This window comes from Colius striatus, chromosome 4 (assembly GCF_028858725.1).
Source record: "Colius striatus isolate bColStr4 chromosome 4, bColStr4.1.hap1, whole genome shotgun sequence".
In the NCBI taxonomy this organism is placed as follows: domain Eukaryota; kingdom Metazoa; phylum Chordata; class Aves; order Coliiformes; family Coliidae; genus Colius; species Colius striatus.
Window position 1 is genome coordinate 64,356,513 of NC_084762.1, and position 22,543 is coordinate 64,379,055.

Here is a 22,543-nt window from a genome sequence, read left to right on the forward strand (position 1 = left end):
ACTGCAGTAAATCTGGTTTTAATTGATTACAGTAGAATTGCAACATTTTAAACTCATGAAAAGCTTCAGAATAGAAAAAGGCAACTTTTGAAAGAGTGCTTCTGCTGTGAAAGTCTTGTACCAAAACACAAATTCATGCTGCCATCTAATGGTCTAAGATCAGCCTTTTCCAGCTGAACAATTAAACTGCCAATCTGAACAATCACTTGTGTTACTCCTAAAACTGTTCTTTCTTTCCTTACACTTTATCTCTCTGAAATCCCTATTTGCTGTTCAGAATGAAATTACAGTGTATTTAAGGATACAACCTATTCTAAACAAGCTCTTAATATCTATTCCCAAGTAATTTTTAGTATTTCTTCCAAAGGAGTTGTTGGCCATTTGTTCAAAAGGCTAGGAGGAGTGCAAGGAATGCAGAAAGGAGTTTTTGCAAAAGCAGACACTAAACATCTTTATCATCACACTTCTTAACCCGTAACACACAGATTTCAAAGACAGAACTTTGCAACACTAGCTGGAAATGGAGGCAAAGCATCTACAACTCTTTGTGGCCTTTAGGGGAGAGATGTTGTACACCCAACAACTGTAACAAGGTAAAAATCCTAGTGCCACCCTATATTGGTCCTGACCAAGGGGTTTATTCTCTTGTGACTATCTCAGCTTAACATAAAAGGCTTTGGAACCAAGGGACCACTTCATCTGGGCAGTGAGGGCACTCTTGTCCACAGCCTATGGGCTTTTTGCAGCAAAGTACCACTTCGTTCCATCAAAAGCATTTCAGAACTTGCACGTCTGCCTCTCCTTAGAACTTTTATTCCCCTCCCTCCATAATATGTTTTTAAAGAGTTTGCACTTCTGATACTTTTCTCTCCTTCTTCTCTCTGGGGAGAGATTTTTATCTTTTTCCAGGCCTTCCACTGCGATAGTCAGATGATTCCCATTACAGCACTCATAAAATTATTACAAATCAATATGCTTTGGATTATTTCTCAGAGTAGGATTCAGATGTATAAATTTAGGTATTTAGTTAATGCATAGAAACTAAGCTGCTATTAGAGCAAAGCTCTGGAGACACTCATATGAAATGTAGCTATGCTAGGTTATGGCACGAAAAACAGCACTCTGGACTCATGACTGCTCTGACTAGACTCTCACCGGTTAAAATGAGAGACTCGGTTTCTAGTGCACAGGCAGAGACTCTGTGAGAGGCATCTGAGCTTGCATTAGAACACCACCAATGGCTACATGATGTGACAGAGAACTGATCCAGGAAAAGCAGAAGTTTCCCATGAATTGCTGGAGTCCTGGTGGATTATATGAAATGGTATGATGAATGAACCCTGCTATTAGGGATTCCTTTAATTGTCTAAACTTAGCTATGCAGGGCTGTTTGCAGTGCTCTAGGGTATCTTGTCTGGCCTTCAGCTGCCACTCTAGTAAAAGTCTCCTCTAGGTCTTCTGACAAATCCTGTGGTCCCGTGTGGATGTCTCAAACACCCCACAATATCTCAAGCAGCACCAGAGGTCTATGTTTAAGCAACATAGTGTCCTCACATCTGCCACAGTACATATGCTTGGGAAAAATCTGCTTTCTACACAGCTGTGGATAAAATCCTTCTCTGTTGCACAAAGCCTCAATCACTGAATTCAGCAACACAGATAATAGGCTAATCACATGTCTAGAGCCATGAACAGACTCCACAGAGTAATCTGAACTTTACCTTTTCCAGACTACTGGCTCTTCTAATCAATACCTAAGTTTTTCAGATCCAATAATCCTTTATATTACGCACTGGACTATTTGTGCCTCAAACAGATGTGGCTCTTCACACAGAGACAAGTCTCCTGCTAGAAGGTAAACAGGATTTCTAAAGGTTGGGAGAATTTCAGACTTCATTCTCTTTCTGTAAATTAGACAACTGGGGTTGCATAATTGTAGGTGTACTTCTGGAAACAGCCTCAATAGATTTTACATTGTCTCCTGCAATACAGCCCACTCCAAAATTTTGTCTTCTACAGCTGTTCCTCTGTCTAGGTTTTCCTTTATTTTGCCCCTTAGGACTATGTAACTTTTGTGAAACAGATCAGTTGGGTGAGGATTTAGATTGCATTGCTAAGCACTCAGGTCAAGTAATACCAGTCTCAAAATTTGTTCCCTTTGATGCACATTAGTTAATCTTTAAGTCAGCATTCACAGAAGAAACAAACTTTTCATTCTATTCCATTCTTTCACCACACAATCTTTTATTCATTTGATCTGCCAATTTAAGAAATTCATCCAATAAACACTCAGCCTATTCTCTTGATCATTAGACTGGAGAACACGCTAGTTCACTATGAAGTTAGTAGTTGCAGATGTAGTTGGTCAAAGATCAGTTTGCAAACTTGCTTTTACTGCACCTTCTCTTCAAAGTGCGAAGTCAGAATTTCAGGTGCTGTTCCGAAGGGCTGGCACACACAATTTCAGGAGCAAACAAGCCTAAGCAAACTGAGTCCCATGCAGCAGCTGAGTACCCAGGAGGGAAGCTACCAACCCAATAGGTAGGAACTACATACACCACGTAGGGTGATGCCCCGTGCTTAGTGGCCAGGCAGCTTGGCTGGCTCCTGAAGAGGCAAGAATGTGATTCCTCCCTGTTTCTGAGTTTAGTCTTGCAAATGGCACTGTACAGAAGTATGTGCTCACCAGGACCATGAAGAAAAAGAAAAGGAGGAATGGTCTGTGCAGTCTCCTGCATACACTAAGGCTGAAGTATACCATACATACGCAGGAAGAAGTCATCATATACAATCCATATACAAAACTAACATGAAGGTTCAGTGCAGCAGAAACTGTCAAAGTGTATGAAGGCTGTAATGTACCCCACGGACACTACCACTTTGCATGACATGCTTATAGAATTATTACATCATCCAAATTCCTCAAAACCAAGCAAGAAATTGTTTTAATTACTTTATTTCTATTCTGTATCTTGTTGTTGTTTGGTATTTTCTTCATTCCTGCACTTCACGAGTGTTTTTAATTTTGAAAGTTCAGGGTTTTTAACAAAGGTTTTCCAAGCACTCTAGATGGTGACAAAACACATTTTAAAGGATTTTATATAATAAGCAAATAACTTCTCAATTCTCCCAAAAAAAAAAGAGTTGAGTTTTGTGGTGTCTTTAAAACTATTTTCCCTACTAAAACATCAAAAGTTGCTGTTCAGTTTCTAGTGGATGAAAACTTAGTTTAGGTAAGTCTGTAAGACGCTGTTTCTGTTTTGCCACTTACAGACATTTTATAATTGAAAAGCCCACGTGACAATTAAACTTCAAAAATGTCTCCAATTCTAACTGAAGAAAAAAATAACTTAGAATAAAACACAACAGCATTCAATGGCAACAAGGTGAGCTGGATGACCCTTTACTCAGAACTGACATCTCACTTTATTTTTTACTTGCTCTAATGTGAACAGCCATGTTTTTAATTTTTTTACATGGTTTAAGCCAACTGCATCCTCGGGGATGTGAAGGAGTGTGGCTTCTAGCATTGGCTACAGATATGAGTAGTACGCACATGTTTCAGCTCTGCCAATGTTTCTCAAACCCGACCTGCCATTTCAAGGCTTGGCCTCTTCTGAGTACCTTGCCAATTCAACTGAATCGTGCCAAATGTTGTGCTGACAAATATGCAACCTAAATCAGTTAGCAAACAGTCCCTGAAAGCATCAGCACCTCCTTCCCCAGAGTCAGTTTGTAAGGCTCTTAGATAAAAGAAGCCATACAAAATGCAATGTACGCTATTTTTAGCTTTTCTGTAATGTGTAGTGTTTGAACTGAAAGGTTCTCACGTGCCAATGTTGTAAAATTGCTCAAAACTCCAACTTGGCTTCAAATAGGTAGTACATAATCAGTAATTTTTGAGGGCCAAAACAGGTTTTTCCTTTATTAGAATCCCTGTTACAGAGAAACCTCTGTTAAACAAAAAGTTGTCTAACATGGCTGGATTCAGTGTTGACAGCTTTTAAAAAAACTCTTGTTTTATCAGATGCAGTCAAACTTCCTACTACCTAACTTGCATGGATTTCACTTCAATAAAGAAAATTCAGAGAGGTCTCTTAAGTTATCTTACCAGAGTGAGATGAAAAAAGTTTGAAGTTCTTATCTGTATTATGAAATGATCCATAGTATACAGATATCCAACCTACCAGAGCTGATAATTTCACATGTTTCATCTCAGCATCACACAGACTTTACCATCTCAAGTCAAGATGCAGTGTAATGGCAATGACTCAATGCTGTTTAACAATGAGTATTACATTCACTAGCTTGAGTGAAGAGCCAGCCTAATACATTCCTATCCCATCCACTCCCAAGGGGACAGTATTTTACCTCCTTTAGCTCTAAGAGGGGAGCAGATTTGCCCTGCATTTCCTAATTTAGCACAGGAAGAGACTTACAAGGCTGTTGTAGCACACTGCCTCAAATGCCTTACCCTTTGCTATGCTAAATTTTGCACTTGCAGTTCTGTAGGCTGACTTCCACTTGCAGCTCTCTGATCCTTCACCTAAGCTGCCTGGCCAATGTTTTCCAGAGTTCCTCCACCTGTATTTTTCCCTTGCTGTTCTCTTCATTCTCAAGGCCCTTCACCTGCAAATAACCAAAACACTGACAGTGTTGTAACTATACTGTACTGTAGCCCCTCTCTCCTCAGCCTTTTTCCTATCCCTTGCCAGTAGCTTTTGGTAGACATTACAGAGCTCAATGAGATGCATGCACAAAGCTCATTATGCAGCCAGCACTCAATATGTGCCTTGATGCAGCACTACCAGCACCATAAGCAGGAACAAACAACAGGGAGCTCGAGAAGGTCCTGATGAAAATGACAAAATTACTATGGAAAAGTGTTATGGGGAACACCTGCTGCATGGGAAAAGTCACTCAGCAGAGGATGCTCATCTCAGAGATCCCACCACTTCCCTTCCAAGCTGGTCACTGGCAAAACATTCTCTTTTTTTTCTTCTTTCACTTGTTTGCTTTCCTTCCTTCATGAAAGTAACTTTCACCTTCAGTATCAATTTACACTATCAGCTGCAGACTTGTACCTGGCATGTAAACCTCTTTCAGCTTCCTCTGTGCAACATACTGCCCATATAAATATGCTCCACTGCATGTGAGAGTGTAGTTCTTCACATTTAAATCAATCTAAGCAGCTCTTAACTTCCAAATACACATTCCGGTCCTCTCTCCAGTGAGGACACTTGCTCTTGTCTGACTGGGTGAGAAGGAGTTTAAGTACAGCTGTACATCGAGGAGTAACTTCTTCCTTCCTTGAACGTCCCAAAATTGACTCATTTCTGAGCAGCTGAACATCTATTGCTGAAGCCAGGAAACTTGCAGGGACACAAAGGCTGGGGACAAAGGACGGAGGAGTAATCACTGTCACTTCAACATAAATCACCTTAGTCTGATATGGAAGCTAGTCCTCAACTTTGCATAAAAATAGCAGCTCTTAGATCCCATTTCCATGAGTTACTGAAAAGGATCTTTTGTGCCACTTGAAAGACTAGTCTTAACTGGTCTAAAGATTTACTCTGGGATGAACTTAATACTTTATGCTTCCCAGAAATAAAGTTCCCTAAAACAGTCTCCAAATCTTAATCTCTATCTTCATCTCTTTTAAAACATATACTTTTTTTTACACAGACATCAGTAAAGGGAATCTAGTCACAGTATAAAATACAAAAACCGTTTCCAACTTACATAATGTATTTTGTATCTATTTTAACAACAGATAATAATCTACAGTCAGAAAGTGATTAAAATTAAAAATATTACTCACATTACTTTTCAAATCTTGTTTTTAAACAGTCTACATGGTCTGCATTTACTCACAGACCCCAACAACACTTTATTCTACCACCTGACTACTAAAAAATCAGAAAACAAATGCTAAATACAGCATGGCTGTAGAAGATAGTAAATGTAGCTTCTCATACCACATGAACAGAGCACAATACTACAGCACATGCTTCATATTTGGAATTTTCCTCAGTCTTATAGGAGGTCCAGAATCTGTCTCCAGACTCCCTCCCCTCTGAGACAGTGGGTAGGAAGTGCACGGCAATCCTGACTAGCAGAGAAGCAGAATCCAGCACATCAAGGACCCACACTGTTTTGCCTATAGCAATGACAGAGTTGTTTCCTTGAAAGAAAATCCTGTAAGCATGTGGATGACTGAGCTGGAGAGAATCTGCGCTGTGGATGAGGTCTGCATGGCACGCTGCATGTGGGGGTCATGGTCCTGTTCGATGCTGCACCGCTTGGGGCAACCAGAATCTGAGGAGATGGAAGATCATCTGCACTGTTCTTATATCATCAGCTCTAATAAACAGCATTTTAAATGATACCTTACAGGGGCTAAGTGCCTTCCTTACTAGAATCATAATAGACTAGCACCTTCCAAAGTGATGAGCAATTATTTCAAACACAGGAGTAGTCCCAAAACAGTACTATATGGCATCATGCTTCTGTTTCCTCTTTACTCAGGTAAACAGATGCACTCAGATGGGCATATCTAGTTATTTACTACTTAGTTTTAATTATTTATCAGTTCACTAGTCACAGTATTAATAGCCATCTCGCATGAGTAACTGCACTCAAGGAAGCACAATGAAGCATGCAAACAGATTGTGGCTCTCTGTCCCACCTTGCCTGTTTGTTCTGCAATGAGAAAAATCAAATGCCCTTGGTTACCTAATGCATTCAGAGAAACTAATTTCATGTAGTATTTTACCCTTACATGGAAACAGAGTTCCTACGAAAGTTCCCAAGGAAGCAAACTTAAAGATTGCACCAGACATGCTAACAATTTTCTGTGAAAAGAAATAAAATCTTAAAAGGTAGTAACCTCTAACTTTTGCAATTACAATTGTAACTAATATAATACATATATTATCTTAAGTTTCTCTCAGACTGTTGCATTAGATACAAATCACATTTTATTCAGGATGAGCTAGAACAGTTTTTCTATCTGTACTGAAATTCCATAAATATCAAAGATGAAGATGTTTGGGAACTTTAAAACATAGTCATGAATTAAATTAAGAAAACTGTTCCACTCACTTAAATTTTTAAGAACTGATAATTCAAAAATAAATTTTTTTTATACCATCTGCTCAATGATTACTCCAACTTCCAACAGAAATGACAGCATTGATGAAGGGCTCTGAAAACAGGGTGCTAAATTGTGAAATAAAGAATTTTTCCTAAACAAACACTGAGGAATAAGGTACTGAGATAGATGACCAGGCAGAATGGTTACAAAATGGAAACTCTGAATGGTTTCAAAACAATTTTCAAAATGCAACTCTCCTAATTTTACATCAATTTTCTAAGAAAAGAGTGCTTCATTTCTAATGATAGAGATTCTAAGTACATGACATAAGAGCAAAGAAAAGCAAAATCTCTCTCTGAAGTTAAAGCTCTGCCTCCTCACTGTCATGGCTGTAGACTGTAACTCCAGTATGTGCACTAAAAACATAGAAACGGGTAACATGTAAAAGTCTTTATTCCTTGTGACATCCTTAGAGTATCTGTCTTCTTTCAGAAGATTATGTGTGTTTCTAAATAAGGCTGCAGTGACTGTCCTTAGCAAAAATCTTACACCTTGAGAAGCAATGGATAAAAACCATCAAACAATAGAAAAAGTACAAACCTCTGATTGTACATGCCCCGGAAATTGTAATTTGCTCTGTAATTAGGAATTGGCTTTGGATCTAAGGGCCTGTAGATGGCAGGCTCACCTCTCTTCATAGCCAGGCCGTTCAGCTCCACTGTTGGAGTTATACTGCCTGCAAAGAGCAGAGAACACATCAGGCACTTAAATCATAAATACTGCCAAACATGCAAGCAGGATCAAGATGAGCAGCAAAGGGAGAGCTGCTTGATCTTTTAATTATTATGTTTAAATTTTAAAAAAGCAGCAACTACAATGACATTTCAGGTTCTCTAATAGGAGTATAAATGCCGACTTAATCACACGCAATGAAAAAGAACATTTAAACAGTTACTGCATTTTAACATTTACTGAAACTGCATTTTCTACGCAGTTTCAGTATATTTTCACATATGAATGAGAAACTCAGTGCTCTAACCAAGTACTTATAATACATTATGACACTTTTTGAAATTAAAAAGATAACAGAACAATGTCTCTTCCTGTTGAATACCATTAAATAAAATAAAAAATAGAGCAAAGAGGCATTGAAACAAGCATGCAATAATAGGCATTACTGCAGTCATTTGGTAATCTTAATACAAGATAAGGAAAAAAAAAGCTTTATTTGCAAGACTTGAAAACTTAAGACTGGATTAAAAAGTAAATATTACAGGAATGATCTAACAAATTGAAAATATTACTGGAAATCAAAGTCACTACAGCCATCTACTGGTGACAGAATACAAAAATAGAAAGCAGACAGCACTTGCCTACTTGCATGGTCTCCATAATGCCAAAGAAAAAGCTACATTGTGACTTCACTTTTGTTTTTTTAAATAAAATGTTCAGCTTAAGTATTCCCCAGTTGTGCTGCTGTAAGAAAACCCTAAATGAGCTAAATATATATTCCAATTAAAAGGAGTTTGTATTTTCTGAAAATATTTTCAGAAAAGGTTCAAATAAATCTAGCCTTGAAACAGCTATGATGAATTTGACAGTCTGCCAAAGGCTTTATATGACAAATGATGAAACTTTTTATGCACTTACTCGAAAATGTCTATCAACAAAAATTTTTCTATTTTCCGGAGTAAGGAATGACTAATTCACCCACATAATTAACATGCAAAATGACAGTTTGGTAGTAAAATGCCTGTGCATATACAATACATCTTTCTTAGAGCAAAATTACAGTGATACAATTTTTTTAATTAATTCTCTTAAAGTATATTTTTTTTTTGTTAGTAGTTTTTCCATTTATTAATATTTTTCAAAGCAAAAAAATCCTAGAAGTCAGGTAATACTCAGTAATGTCAAGAATAAAATTGAGGTTTCCTTTTTATAGAGGTATGAGCCTCCTGCCAAAGTCACAGTGACTGTTAAGGACATAAGGCAAAACCAGTGCCCTAGGTCTGAAGAAGCAATGTGTTGATCTCCGAAGGAGTAAGAGAATACTATCTCACCACTGTCACAGAATCACAAAATCTCAAGGGCTGGAAGAGATAGATCATCTGATCCAACTACCCTACCAGAGCAGGACCACCTAGGTCACACAGGAACTTGTTCAAGTGGGTTTTGAATGTCCTCAAAGAAGGAGACATGACAACCCATCTGAACTCTTCCAGTGCTCTGTCACCTTCACAGTGAATAAATTTTTCCTTGTATTTCTTTGGAACCTTTTATGTTCCAGCTTGTACCCATTGCCCCATGTCCTGTCATTGGCCATCACTGAGAACAGTCTGTCTCCATCCTCCTGACATCCACCCTTTACACATTTGTAAACATTAATGAGATCACCCCTCAGTCTCCTCCAAGCTAAAGGGCCCCAGCTCCCTCAGCCTTTCATCATAAGGGAGACGCTCCACTCCATCATCTTAGTGGCCCTGCACTGAACTCTCTCCAGCAGCTCTCTGTCCTTGAATTGAGGGACTCAGAACTGGACACAATATTCTAGATGCAGTCTCACGAGGTCAAAGTAGAGGGGTAGGAAAACCTCTCTCAACCTACTGCCCACACCCCTTCTAATACATCCCAGGATGCCATTGGTCTTCTTTGCCACAAGGGCACATTGCTGGCTCATGCTCATCCTGCTGTCCAACAAGACCCCCAGGTCCCTTTCCCCTACACTGCTCTCTAAGAGTTCATTCTCCAACCTGTACTGGTATTTGGGGTTATTCGTTCCCATATGCAACACTCTATACTTGCCCTTGTTGAATTTCATTAGATTTCTCTCTGCCTGTCCAGGTCTCACTGAATGGCAACACAGCCTTCTGTTGTGTCTGCCACTCCCCCCAGTTTAGTATCATCAGCAAACGTGCTGAGAGTCCTGTGTTCCCTCATAAAGGTCATTAATGAATACATTGAACAGTACCACTCCCAGAACTGACAGCTGAGGGGTTCCACTAGATACAGGCCTCCAACTAGAACCTGCCCCATCAAACAATCCTTAATGGCTAATGCTCAGAACAATAATCACAAGCACTGAAAGACACTTAACTCCTGCCTCTTTTCAAACAGAGAAGATTAACTGCAAAATTATTCCATTTTAAGAAAGTGTCTGGAAAAGACTTTTTTAAATGAGAGGAAGGGGAAGAGGGAAATGAAGACAGAAGATAGGAAAAAGGGGAAAAAAATGAAACTAAAAAAGAACCACCATTGCTCACCATTTCTCTTGCTTTCTTTTGCATTAGCTAAAACAAAATTTTGGATTTTTTATTTATTTTATTGAAAAAGACAGAAGAGGTCACTGAGCACGTGGCTGTATACTTCAAAAGGTGTTGTGTGTATAGATGGCAACTGACAGGTAACACCTCAAAATGAAGGTTGCAAGACACCAAAATACACTCTTTCTATTATTCAAACAACAGTTCCTAAAGCCATCTTAAAGTTTTTTTGAAAGCACAAGTTGCTATGAAGGAAAACTCACAATGAAGGAAATTATCTATCAAATTTCTCATGTCAAACAACAACCTTTTATTTAACACTACAGATGCAAATTCACAGGATTGGACTGGATGAAATCTCCAATTTCAGTGGAAAACAAGTTAAAATAACTATTTGGGAAAAATGTTTTACTATAGTAATACTGCTCAACTCAGTCTGGTTTTGTCCTGTCTACTGTTGATCACAATCGTTCAGTTTGTACATATTCAACCATTTTAGGTACCTGCATTAAAATTTCTCCTGCGCAAACCCATTAGAGGTTCTTCATTATACTGTTATACCCATAAGACCGTTATGTTGACTCTCACTCTCCAACTTAACTTGTATCTTCTTAAATTTATTTACTAGTGGTATAATAGTCCAACACTTTAGTAAGACTTAACACACAGTAGAAAATATCATACCTGGATTATTGTTAACATTATTTTTGGGTGGTCTAGGCGTTGGTTTGGGAAGGTTAGTTTCATTCAGTGCTTTGCTAGCAGCAGCATGTTGGGCCTTTTTAATACTGCTTCCTTCAGCTTCCCATGTCTGTTCTCCAAGAGTCAGTTGCACTGTGAAAATCTTCAAAGACAAATAACAGGTAAATACTGGCAAGATTATCACCATAGATTAGATCAATCTGTAAGATCAACTTCCAGAGCTGAAGAGAAACCATGCTCTTTTCATTACATTGAACTCCCAGATAACATATCTGACTCTTACAGAGATCACTGAGTCTTCAGCAGTGGGAAACATTTGGCCTTTGATATGACAAACTGAAATATCATAATGTTAATGGCAACTATCAAAGAACAGAATAATATTTAAACCAAGTAACAACAACTGAAAATTAATCCTTTGCTCTTCAAAGACCATATACAGGTCAGTTAAGACCACATTTCTTCACACATTTGAATGCATTAAGTCACTTAACCTGTAGAAAACTATAAAGAATGCTCCAAAAACTTATTCTGTAATAACTCTGAAGGAGATAAATGACTGCACAATCTTCAAGGCAGTAGAAATTAAGTCCAAATAGTTTTACCCAGTGAAAGTCGTTAGGGCACAGTTTACAACTTAAATATATCCAGAAATATAAAGTAAGAAAGAAAATAAGTATTATCTTTCCGAATCGAATAGTTTTTTAATGTGGACTCATAATGAAAACAGGAAGTGAAAAAATCAGAGTTGAGAAATAGACTACTGACAAAAACCATTTATTTCAAAATCTGCAATAAAGGATTACTTCAAGCAGTGTCTATGCTGTGCAAGTCATGAAGACAAAACTCAACACATTTTTAGGTTACTAGATAGAGTTAATCTTCTGTATGACATATACCTGTTCTGTTTAAATTTGAATATCTAAGAATGAGAGAAGAAAGGGTAAAAACTTGATGTCTTTTCCATTTCAATTCTATACATATAAGGCAGGATTTCATAGTCAGAAATACATAGTAAATTAGGATATACTTACCTCAGAAAACAGACTAACTTACTCAGGACAACATAAAGAAATCTACAGATTCATGTGGGCAGCATATAAAGTAAAATTTTCCTTTAGATAGCTACTTGTTATATATTTTTTTAAATTATTTAAACTTGCTAGATCCATGACCAGGTATCTAGAGATGGGCATGATGAGCAAATTTTTCATTTGCTTTTGCATATAATTTAGTATATACTTGCAAACGAGCACTTGAACACAAGTATATACATACCTCTCAATTCAGCTCTAAACACATACACATAGTGGACATGAAGTGAATGCTGTAAATACATACTTTTGTCTTAATTAAAGGCTTCAGTTTTGGACTACTGTAGTTTTTATAAACACAGTGCAGCAAGTCCACGGATCACAGATCCTATCACCATATCATTTTTCCCACAGCAGTCATGACAATTTCCTCAGAGAAAAGGTGGAATTAAAATATAGTCTCTTAATCTTACACTCTGTCAAACTCTAACCTCATCTGAAACCTAAGCTGGTATTGGAGCTAAATATCCATAATTATATAAATTACCTATAAACATACATACTTATTAATAAAAGAACTGAAATTTGATTTCTGGGGTGTGTGTCTATTTTTTATTTTGCAAGAAAGTATCAGCATAGTATTTTTTATAGGAAGAGATTAATCTTCAATTTCAATAAAAACATGATGAATAATGGCTATTTATCTACCTATAACTCTCCTCTTGGCATTTAGAGCAAAAACCAAGAATTCAAGATAATAAAGGGCTTGCTCAGTAAATTTCTATAGCCAGAGCTCTGACCTTCTTACTTAGACCATTCAATACAAAACCGGAAAAACCCCACTCACAGCAGGCAAAAATTTCATTAGAAGAATAAAACTGCCTAAAACCAGTACCTGGAGCAGCCAATGAAGTACTCAAGTTCTGCAAGACTGCAGCTGACAGTTCTGCTGCGGATTTAGAAGCAATTCTCTCCACTTTTTCTGAAGAAGTTTCTATTCCTTAAGTCCAACACAGTTTACCTGATGGCTAGGGAGCAGCAATGCCACCATGTTTTGTGTTTGTTTTTGCTCTACTATGTTCATAAAGTCAGACTCTCTTACCTCTGGTAATTCTTTCCTCTTCACTTTTTCTGCATGTAAAACTTTATCTCCTCCTTCCTGGCCTTTTGAAGAGCTACAATCCTTACCCCTTTCCCTCTTCTCTGCACCACCATCCACTTTCTGTTGCCACTCTTTTTAATTTCTCCTGAGATGCCACTGACATAGAAGCACAGAAGAAATGATGAATCTGACTAATCTACTCAAAAAGGTAATTTATACTAAAAAATACTTTCTGATTTTCATATGATGGAAGAATCCACCTGGAGGGCAGACTCCTAGAAACTCTAACTGCACTGTCAGGAAGTACCACTTCTCTCACAAATTCACTGTTTCTAGCTTTCCATTGCACCCAAATTGTCTAAACTTACTTTCCAAAGGCAACAAGAAAAAATATTTCAAAAATTTACTAGCATTTGTGGCCATGACACAGATAGCTGTCTTGTAAAGCATGTCTCTGAAAATCATCAAAAGCACTAGTGGACAGGAACAGAACATGCATAGGAAGAAAGCACAAGATGCTCCTTAAGCCGCAAACTGTGGCAGCAGCATTAGACCCTTCAGGTCATGCTTTAGAGAACTAACTCAGCTCTATTTCACATATTCTACCAGATATATTATTGTATCACTAGCAAGATATTATACTAAGCTGCTAATGTAGTCATATTAATTTTTATGTCTCTGTTCTCCATAGGTCAAAGGTACCCAAGTCTGCATAATCTCATTAATCAATCCTGTTCTTCATCCCTTTCCCTCCTTTGTTTTTCTCATTTGCTGCACAAGTAAAAATATGACTTAATAATACTTCCGAGTCTACAGAGCACATATCTATTTTTTGAGCACTATGAGTATAGTTAAAAATAAGAGGTAAATTGAAACCCTGAAAAACTAAGAAATCCATTGAAAATCTAGCTTTGAAAAGTACAGCTAACACAGGCTCAAATCACTTCAATGATATTAGTTCCTTTAAAAGTAATAACAAATATATGTGAACTATTTCTTATCCTGCTAAAATTTATAGTATGATTGTAATGTAACACAAATCCCTTTACTGTTGAGGAATACAAACATCCCAAACCACTCTTTTTGGCACAACCAAAGTACTCATTTCACAATTATGGAAAAAAAGGTAACAAACTAAATATATAACACAACAGTGAAAAGTTAAGAAAGCACAACAAATTTAACATGCCAGAACCTAAAACCAACCAACCAGTATATTCTGTGGTGAAAATGCCTCCACAAAGGGGAAGAGCACTTCAATTTCCACATGCAACGAGAGATCCTAAAAGTTTGCTAATTCTCAGTAGGCCTGCAAATGCTGATGTCATTTCCACTAGCAAAATGGATGCATGAACACCAGCCAAACCAGAAGGTCAGTGATTTGCATCAACTCTGTGATAGCTGAAAATGTAACGTGCAACTGTGGGACAAGAGGCAACAGAGAGACAGTCCAGGACTAGCTGAAACTGTTACCAATCTTCAGTGTCTTATGCAATTTAGTCACTCTAGAAACACTGACTACAAAGCAGCTATTAAGTACATTCTCTCTCTCAGAGGTTTTCAGGCTTTTTTCTCCTCCTCCAGATCACCCACAACAAGAGAGGAAACTCAAAATTAGATCTGAAACTTACTAACATGAAAATATCCCTCTGTGTTCCCTATCATCCAAAAACATCCTAATTTGTACTTAAGAAGTTAGATATACAAATGGATAACTGACCAGCTCATTAGAAACTTTAGTGCTATAATCATGAGTCTTAATATCACTGTAAATCTAAAAGTTACAGGAAACTTAAAGACAATAATAATAATAACATTTTTACCCTATAATGCAAGATACAAAGATACAGTATCAATACAATCAACTTTAGAAATAACACAATCTGGCTTTGCTGTCATCTGCACCACCATGAATCAAATGCAGCAGCAGTTATCAAAGGCATGCCAATTGGAGGGAAAGATTAATGCAGCTTAAAAAGCAAACATTCCATAATGTCCATAATAATAAAGGGTGGTGATACTCTGGGAAGACTTTCACAAAGTCTTTTTGAACACTAGCAAATATAAACTCTAAGTGGAATTCAAAGTAAGGTCCAAAATGATCACAAGTCTTCAACAGAAATATAGACATACTTTTTGGAAGTATAAAAAAAAATAAAGCAAGCAAAATAAAGAAAAGTAAGAAACTCCTTTCACTAGAAATACAGCTGTATTTGACAACTGCACTCATCCAGACCATGACATGAACTGTTCAGCATTTAAGGTACGGCTCATCACCTGGAACTGCGACCTTACCTTGGCATGAGCAGGCCCTCTTTCATTCAGAAGCTTATACTGGGGTTGTATTCTATTGAAACGGGCTAACTCATTTACCAGACACATTGGAGTTTTCTCTTTGGGGTTTGCCATGTTATCTTGGAGAGGAGCTGTAAATAAAGAGTCTGTAAAGTTTTTGTGGAGAAATGTGTTCTTCACAACTTTGCAAAGCTTTGCAAAAGCAGCAACATGCTTTGAGAAGAAAATACTTTGGCTAAAAAATAATTTTTGTACATATGCTAAACATGTTTAAATAGAATTTACATATTAATCACATGAGAATATGCACTTTACAATAACCATTTTTATCACATGCAATTAAAATAAAATACAACTATTGCTTTCCAAAATGTCTCTAGAAAAGATGACAGTGTGGGAGGACATAGGCATATGCTACATTTTCTATGCCACTAAAGCTTTCTGTCAGGAGTATGTTGGTCCCTGGAACTTACTACTCTTTCAGAATGGTTTCTCGACACTTGGATGCAAAGTGGATAGTAAGATAAATACAGTAGATGAAACCCTGTGGTTCCCACTTGCTTCTCCCTGATCCCTACCAGTGTTTTAGACTTTTCTGACAATAATGAAGTCACTTTCAGAGAACTTCCAAAGAACACCTTTCTCTCCCTTTAAGGATTTTGTTCGGCTTTCCTTAGACTAGTTACTTCATGTATACTGCCTTTACTACCTTAAAACTTTCTGATATTTCTGTTTCAACTTGTTTGCATTTATCCCTAACACATTCTGTCACTTTTTGCTTCATTTTTTAAGATAATACTTCTTTATTTTATACCCAGCTCAGCATAGGAACTACAGCATTTAATAGGCTACAAAGGAAACAACAAATACTGCCAAGCAGTCTGAAGACATTCTGTTCTAGGGAAGAGAAATACACTTGGAGATCTTCCTGCATCACTGAAACTTCTCTATAAAAGATATGCTCAGAATTTGACAAAGAAGATGTGTTCTTTCTGAGCTTTTATATTACTGATCAATACTTTGCTGTTAAGTTTGAGCTCAGTTAAATAAACTTAACAGTCTGTTTAGACAAAGTATTTTTCTATGGATTTTTTTCTTTTTGTTTTAATCCTCTTTAAGACCTAATCTATTTTTGTGTTTTTAAATTAACAAGTCCTCAATAATAGTCATTTGAACACCAAAAGAAATATACCTGGGCCATCTTACCTGGTGAGTTGCTAGAAGGTGCAGGATCCGCAAGGCCGGCAGTAGGGCTGCTACAGCTAGCAGCCGATTCTGAAATGGATCCATTCATTGAGGACTGCAGACCCAGGGTATTTGTAGTTGTAACTGGTAGGGGTAGCACCATAGGAGACATGGTAGGTCCAGACAGGTTTGCTGTAGTCTGCATCTTAACTTGTGCCATCACCTATCACTGCAATAAACAAATTATTACAAGTAGGGCACTTTGCAACTGTGAATGTTGAATGTTGGTAGCAATATTAACAACAATTCTTTTTTTGCCACTGGATTTGGGTCACAAAACTATCCACAAAAGTCATGCCTTGGCACATATTACTTCCATACTGATGCACAGAGACAAAAGAACATCACTAGAGCAGAATCCACGTGTCCTGACTCCAGATTCTATTACTCAACTGTGGGGTGACCCTGCCTGAAATACAGCAGGAAGAATGTTTACTCTAGAATAAAATTCCATATAATTATTCTGTGGGTGTGATTAGCATCTGACAACTTCTTCAAGAGAACTGTAACAAACTGCTATAACAATCTTCTGCGATAGTTTCTTCAGTAAGGTGCACACAAAATACAAATAAGACCACAGAAGAAAATCCCTATTTTTTAAAAGGGGGAAAACAAGATGAGAAAACAACCAACCAAAAAAACCCCAAAGCAGTAAGTTCTGAAAAATCACTGCTTATCTAGTTTACAGGTGGAGCACTTCAATCTATGTACCAGTATTTCCTAAACTAGACTTTAATCCACTGCCTGAAGCACTTACCCAAAATATACCAAGTACTCATTATTTATCTCCATTTGTCTAAATGAGTTTCTTTATTACAATACCTGTTCTCTAGCAAAGTCTACAGAGGTAAACAAACCAGAGTCGGGGCATATCCCCTTCATATTATTCACTGAAAGTAAGCTCCTTGGCAGTATTTTGGCTACTGACAAAGAAAAACTCTTGCAAAAACCACACCAGAGAAGTTCAAAGGCCAGCAGGCACCCCAGGCAATCCACTCAAATAAGGGAGGAGGCAGACATTCTGAGTCTTCCAGGGCAAAGTCTTGGTCTTCTCCTTTTGGCATCAGGAGCAGACAGGATTTTATACTTTACCTAGTAGCATCACCACAGACTGTATTTTTTAGGCTTCTGTAAAGAATGGAGAGACAGAATTTGTAACAAACACCAGACAGGGACACAGGATGTCCATTAGCAGAAGCTCTGTCTCTCCTACTAAGACAGAGGAGGACAGGAGCCCAGATCTCCTTCATGGGCAGCACCCTTACCACTAAGCTGTTTACTGCTTCTGCTAGGGTAATTATCTTTTCCTATGCAAAAATCCCATCCACCATCCAAAAAACTTTCTACCTAAAGCCTTACTGAAAAGAGTACAACTATATGGTTTTTTTAATTACATCAGTATTTTTGCTTCCCCTCAAATCTGTAAAAAATATCCAAGTATCTCTACTCAGAGGGACAGTATTGTTGAATTAACATCCCAAATCACTCAACACAACACAGAGTGCAACTACTTAGCACAGTTGCACTAGTATAATGAAAACAATAAATCCTATTACTGTGATTGTGGCTTTGGAGAAGAAGTTCAGACTATAATGTCAGACAACCGATTTAAATCTCTGGAAAGGCAGAGGTAAAAAAGCTAAAAATTAAGTTGAGATGCAATCACTTGCCCTTGGTAAAATACTATTAGTGACATTTTAAAAATACATGGACTGTCAGTTGAGATATATTCAAATACTTCATGTGTTCAAAACTATGGACTAAATTCAGACTGTAAAAAGCCTACTGCCACTTAATAGCAAATGTCATACAATACAGCAATATTGTTAGGAGGGCTTAAATCAAAGACTGAGAATGTGTGTAACTCCAGAATTCCTTGCTATACTACATGTTTAATCCTGATTTAAAATATGTTAGTATAACAAATAATGAATCCCAAAAGATTCTTAATTCTAAAAAACAAAACCAATGTTAGCAGAATTGGGTCATATTTTTTAAATTTCTTTTTAAAATTGAAATTTTTAAACATCTTTAAAATTAAGCCAACCTAATATGAACTATCATCACAATAATTAAAGTTTAAGAAACTCCCTCGAGTACTTGCAGCATTTTAGCATATAAAGATGAGTACAAGAAAGTTTTCACTCATATAGTACTTTACAGGATACTACTGAACATTGTTCTTGAGCCTTGACAGTTGTAAATTATTCTCTGAGCTTCCAGTGTTTTCACAGAATCACAGAATGGTGGGGTTGGAAGGGACCTTTAGAGATCATCTAGTCCAATCCCCCTGCAGAAGCAGGTCAATCTAGATCAGGTTGCATAGGAACATGTCCAGGAGAGTCTTGAAGACCTCCAAGGAAGGAGACTCCACAACCCCTCTGGGCAGCCTGTTCCACTGCTTCCTCATCCTCACAATGAAATAGTTTTTTCTTATATTTAAGTGGAACTTTTTGTGTTCCAACTTCATCCCATTGCCCCTTGTCCTGTTGCTAGCTACTATAGAAAAAAGGGATGTCCCAACCTCCTGACACTCACCCTTTAGATATTTGTAAACATTAATAAGATCCCTCCTCAGTCTCCTCTTTTCTAGACTAAACAGCCCCAGTTCCCACAGCCTTTCCTCATATGAAAGATGTTCCAGTCCCCTGATCATCTTGGTGGCCCTGCGCTAGATCCTCTTCAGGAGTTCTCTGTCCCTCTTGAGCTGAGGAACCCAGAACTGGACACAGGACTCCAGATGAGGCCTCATCAGGGCTGAGTAGAGGGAGAGAAGAACCTCCCTTGATCTGCTGGCAATTTTGAAAGTTTATTCTTCTTTCCAAGAAAACAGAACTTACTAATAATCAAATAAAATAACATATTATATAATATTGCTGTTCTAAAGTGAGAAATTGTAGATTGACCCTTTTCTATTAAGGATTTTTTAAAAGTGTGTGATAATAGCATCAAGGAACTTCAAAACCAAACAAGTCTAGGAGAAAAAAAGGCACTCTTTGTCCTATGGTAAAGTATGGAGGCAATTAAATTGTAAAATCAGAATAAAATCATAACATATTCGGTGCTCACATTTTCTCATCTATCTGAAGCTGCAGAACTCTTACAAGAAACTATTAACTATTTTGGAAATCTGTATAAACAAAGATGCCCAGGAGGTAAATACTGAGATTTAGTAAGGACTCTTAAGTACATGAGATACAGAGATAATAAATTTGTAATCAGTTCTAAAAATCCACTAGTAGAGAGAAACAACAGAGCAAATAGAGTTGATCAGTGTTGTCATGTCATTTTCACACTATCAAGTAAAAAAACCTTGATGTAATGAGAAAAAGGGGGCGAAATCCCTTGGATGGGGCATATACTCTAGCTTTTCTAGCACTTATTTATTTATTTATTTATTTATTTATTAAACAGTGAGGCAAAAACATCTTGAGGCCTTCCAGTCACGAGAAGCACAGATCTGTTTGTTACTACATAAGAAAATAGAAGACTTGAGAGAGATTCCACTAAGCTGGTCAGTAATGAAATGCATTTATATAAAAAATATTTTTAAATCTTCTACGTGGGTAATTTTAAAAAATGTGGCATATACGAAAGGGCTAATTTATACAGGATATTATGAATGATCCATAAAGACCCCACACCTCATTTCAGGTGGCTAACCCTGCTCACATCTAGGAAACTGCTACACACTCAAGTGTCTCCAGAGGACTTTGCCCTGATATTAGGCAGAGGTTAGAGACGCTGGGATCTCTCTGAGGAAGCTACACTGTGCAGCTCAGACTGGCAGCTTTGTGTCAGAATTGAGTCGCCAGCTGCCACACACTGCAGCAAGGCTATTTGTTGCAGAGTCCATCCTATTACATGCCTAACCAGTCAAAGTTCTGAAGCTGCAGTACCGCCATTTTTGTAGTTATATTGCAGAGCTTATGGTATCTTCTGAAATGCTGCAATGTTTTTTCCTCTTTAACCTGTGCAGCTGTATTAGAAACACTATAGCAGGCATTTAAAGGGATGTAAATATACTATAATTGCATTTTACTTCATTCCTGCTTTTGAAAGCACTGTACAGACAGTTACACAGGTTTCATTGAACAGCTGGTATTAACTTTCTTGTTAAGCTATGTATAAGCTGTGAATTTTCCTTTCACAACAAAAATAACCAAAGGAAAACAAATTCACACTGAAACAACAAAACCAAACTGCATAGCATTTTAACGCGAAAACACTGCTGTCAAATATTCCATTCTTCTTCTAGGTTAGGAAACACAACATTAATTTAGTAATATTCATAGATGCAGAATATTTTTAACAACTGTGAATACATTTTTGCCAAAAAGCACCACACAACATTATGAATTACTTATCTTTTTTCTGATTATAATACTTTCTTGCACTTTTCCAAAACATTAACCACCATGTGTCCTTAGATCTTATGACATGAGATGAACTAAATGCTTAAGTGAAATAATTCTCAGAATACATCACACTAACTGAATGAAGACAGATAAAGTAGGTAAGACAGCAAAGAAGGCGGAAAACACAAGCAATGGGTTTTCAAGTTAAATCCACTTTCTCAATGTGAAAAAAATAAAAAAGCAATACCTGACTTGAAATATAACCTGTATGAAAAAGCGTCAGACAAATACATGACCTGAACAGGCCAAACAGAAGAGCGCATTTCATCAGTGCAGAAAGCAAAAACACATATATGCAGTAGGGTGCTATCATACCTTCACGCTGATGTCTTACAACCCAACGTACCAAATCTAATCTGTGTACAAGTATGTAACATGCAGCACATACTACCTATCTGTGAAGTGCTTTACAAAGGGAGTAAATGAGGGCCAGACACTGCTGAGTACGGAAAACTACTTGACATATCTTGTATTTCATATACCCAGCACTTCTGCTTAGACATTCTAATCGATGTCTATTTTTCACAACAGTCTCACATTAATGATCCCAGGTCCTTTTCTGGAGAAATGCTACCCAGTAAGTTCTAGCCTGTGGTCTGGATGTGAATCTGACTGTTTTGCAGCTAAGGAGACCTTGTTCTCGTCTGGAATTCTTCCCTTATTAAAAAAAAAAAAAAAAAAAAAAAAAAAAAGCAAGTAAAATGACAATCTTTTCAATTTTTCAAGATCACCTTCTTGCTCTACAATGTTTGGAGTTTCCTCCAAGCCTACTTTATACCATCTACAAATTTAATAAGTGTACTGAGGGAAAGGGAACTTCCAGAAAGAGTCCAGCGCAGGGCCCCTAATATGATCAAGGGACTGTAACATCTTTCTTAAGAGGAAAGGCTGCAGGACCTTGGACTGTTCAGCCTGAAGAAGAGAATACTGAGGGGGGGAGCCTCATTAATACATACACATATTTTAAAGGCATATGTTAAGAGGATGGGGCGGCACTAATACAAAAAGTGCCACAGAAGTCCTGAGTTTTATGCAATTTCTATTTCCTGTGTTGCACCTAGCAGCTTATTTGGAGATGACAGAAAACACACAGCTCTGCATTATCTTCAGAGCAGCTGTTAATTCAATCTTTTTTGTTTTATAAAATCAAATAACAAGATAGGCACACAGCAGCAATTCGCAAATGCATGACTTAAAGCAACAGTCAGCAGTTTGTTACCTAGAATTATGAACAAAATTTATCTTATTTATACTTTTTAAATAGGTAAGATTGACAAACTACACATGAAATTGCACAGGGTCTATATACAGATATTCTACATTACTGCTGGTCCCCACTATTTGTCCTTCCAATTTGTTGCTTTTGCGTTAGTAGGAGTGGTATGCCA

General features: G+C 37.4%; 1 protein-coding gene across 2 annotated transcripts in view; it reads right to left on the reverse strand.

Annotated features, from left to right (window-relative positions):
* The window catches only part of STAU2 (staufen double-stranded RNA binding protein 2), a 166,702-nt gene that overhangs the window by 131,482 nt on the left and 12,677 nt on the right, over positions 1-22,543 (reverse strand). For both annotated transcript variants that reach the window (XM_061995420.1, XM_061995419.1), the window contains exons 2-5: positions 16,699-16,906; positions 15,493-15,623; positions 11,044-11,203; positions 7,697-7,832 (exon numbers count right to left, since the gene is read on the reverse strand). In XM_061995420.1, coding sequence (XP_061851404.1) covers positions 7,697-7,832; positions 11,044-11,203; positions 15,493-15,623; positions 16,699-16,897 — 626 coding nt within the window. In that variant the 5' untranslated portion in view covers positions 16,898-16,906. The remainder of the gene's footprint in view (positions 1-7,696; positions 7,833-11,043; positions 11,204-15,492; positions 15,624-16,698; positions 16,907-22,543) is intronic.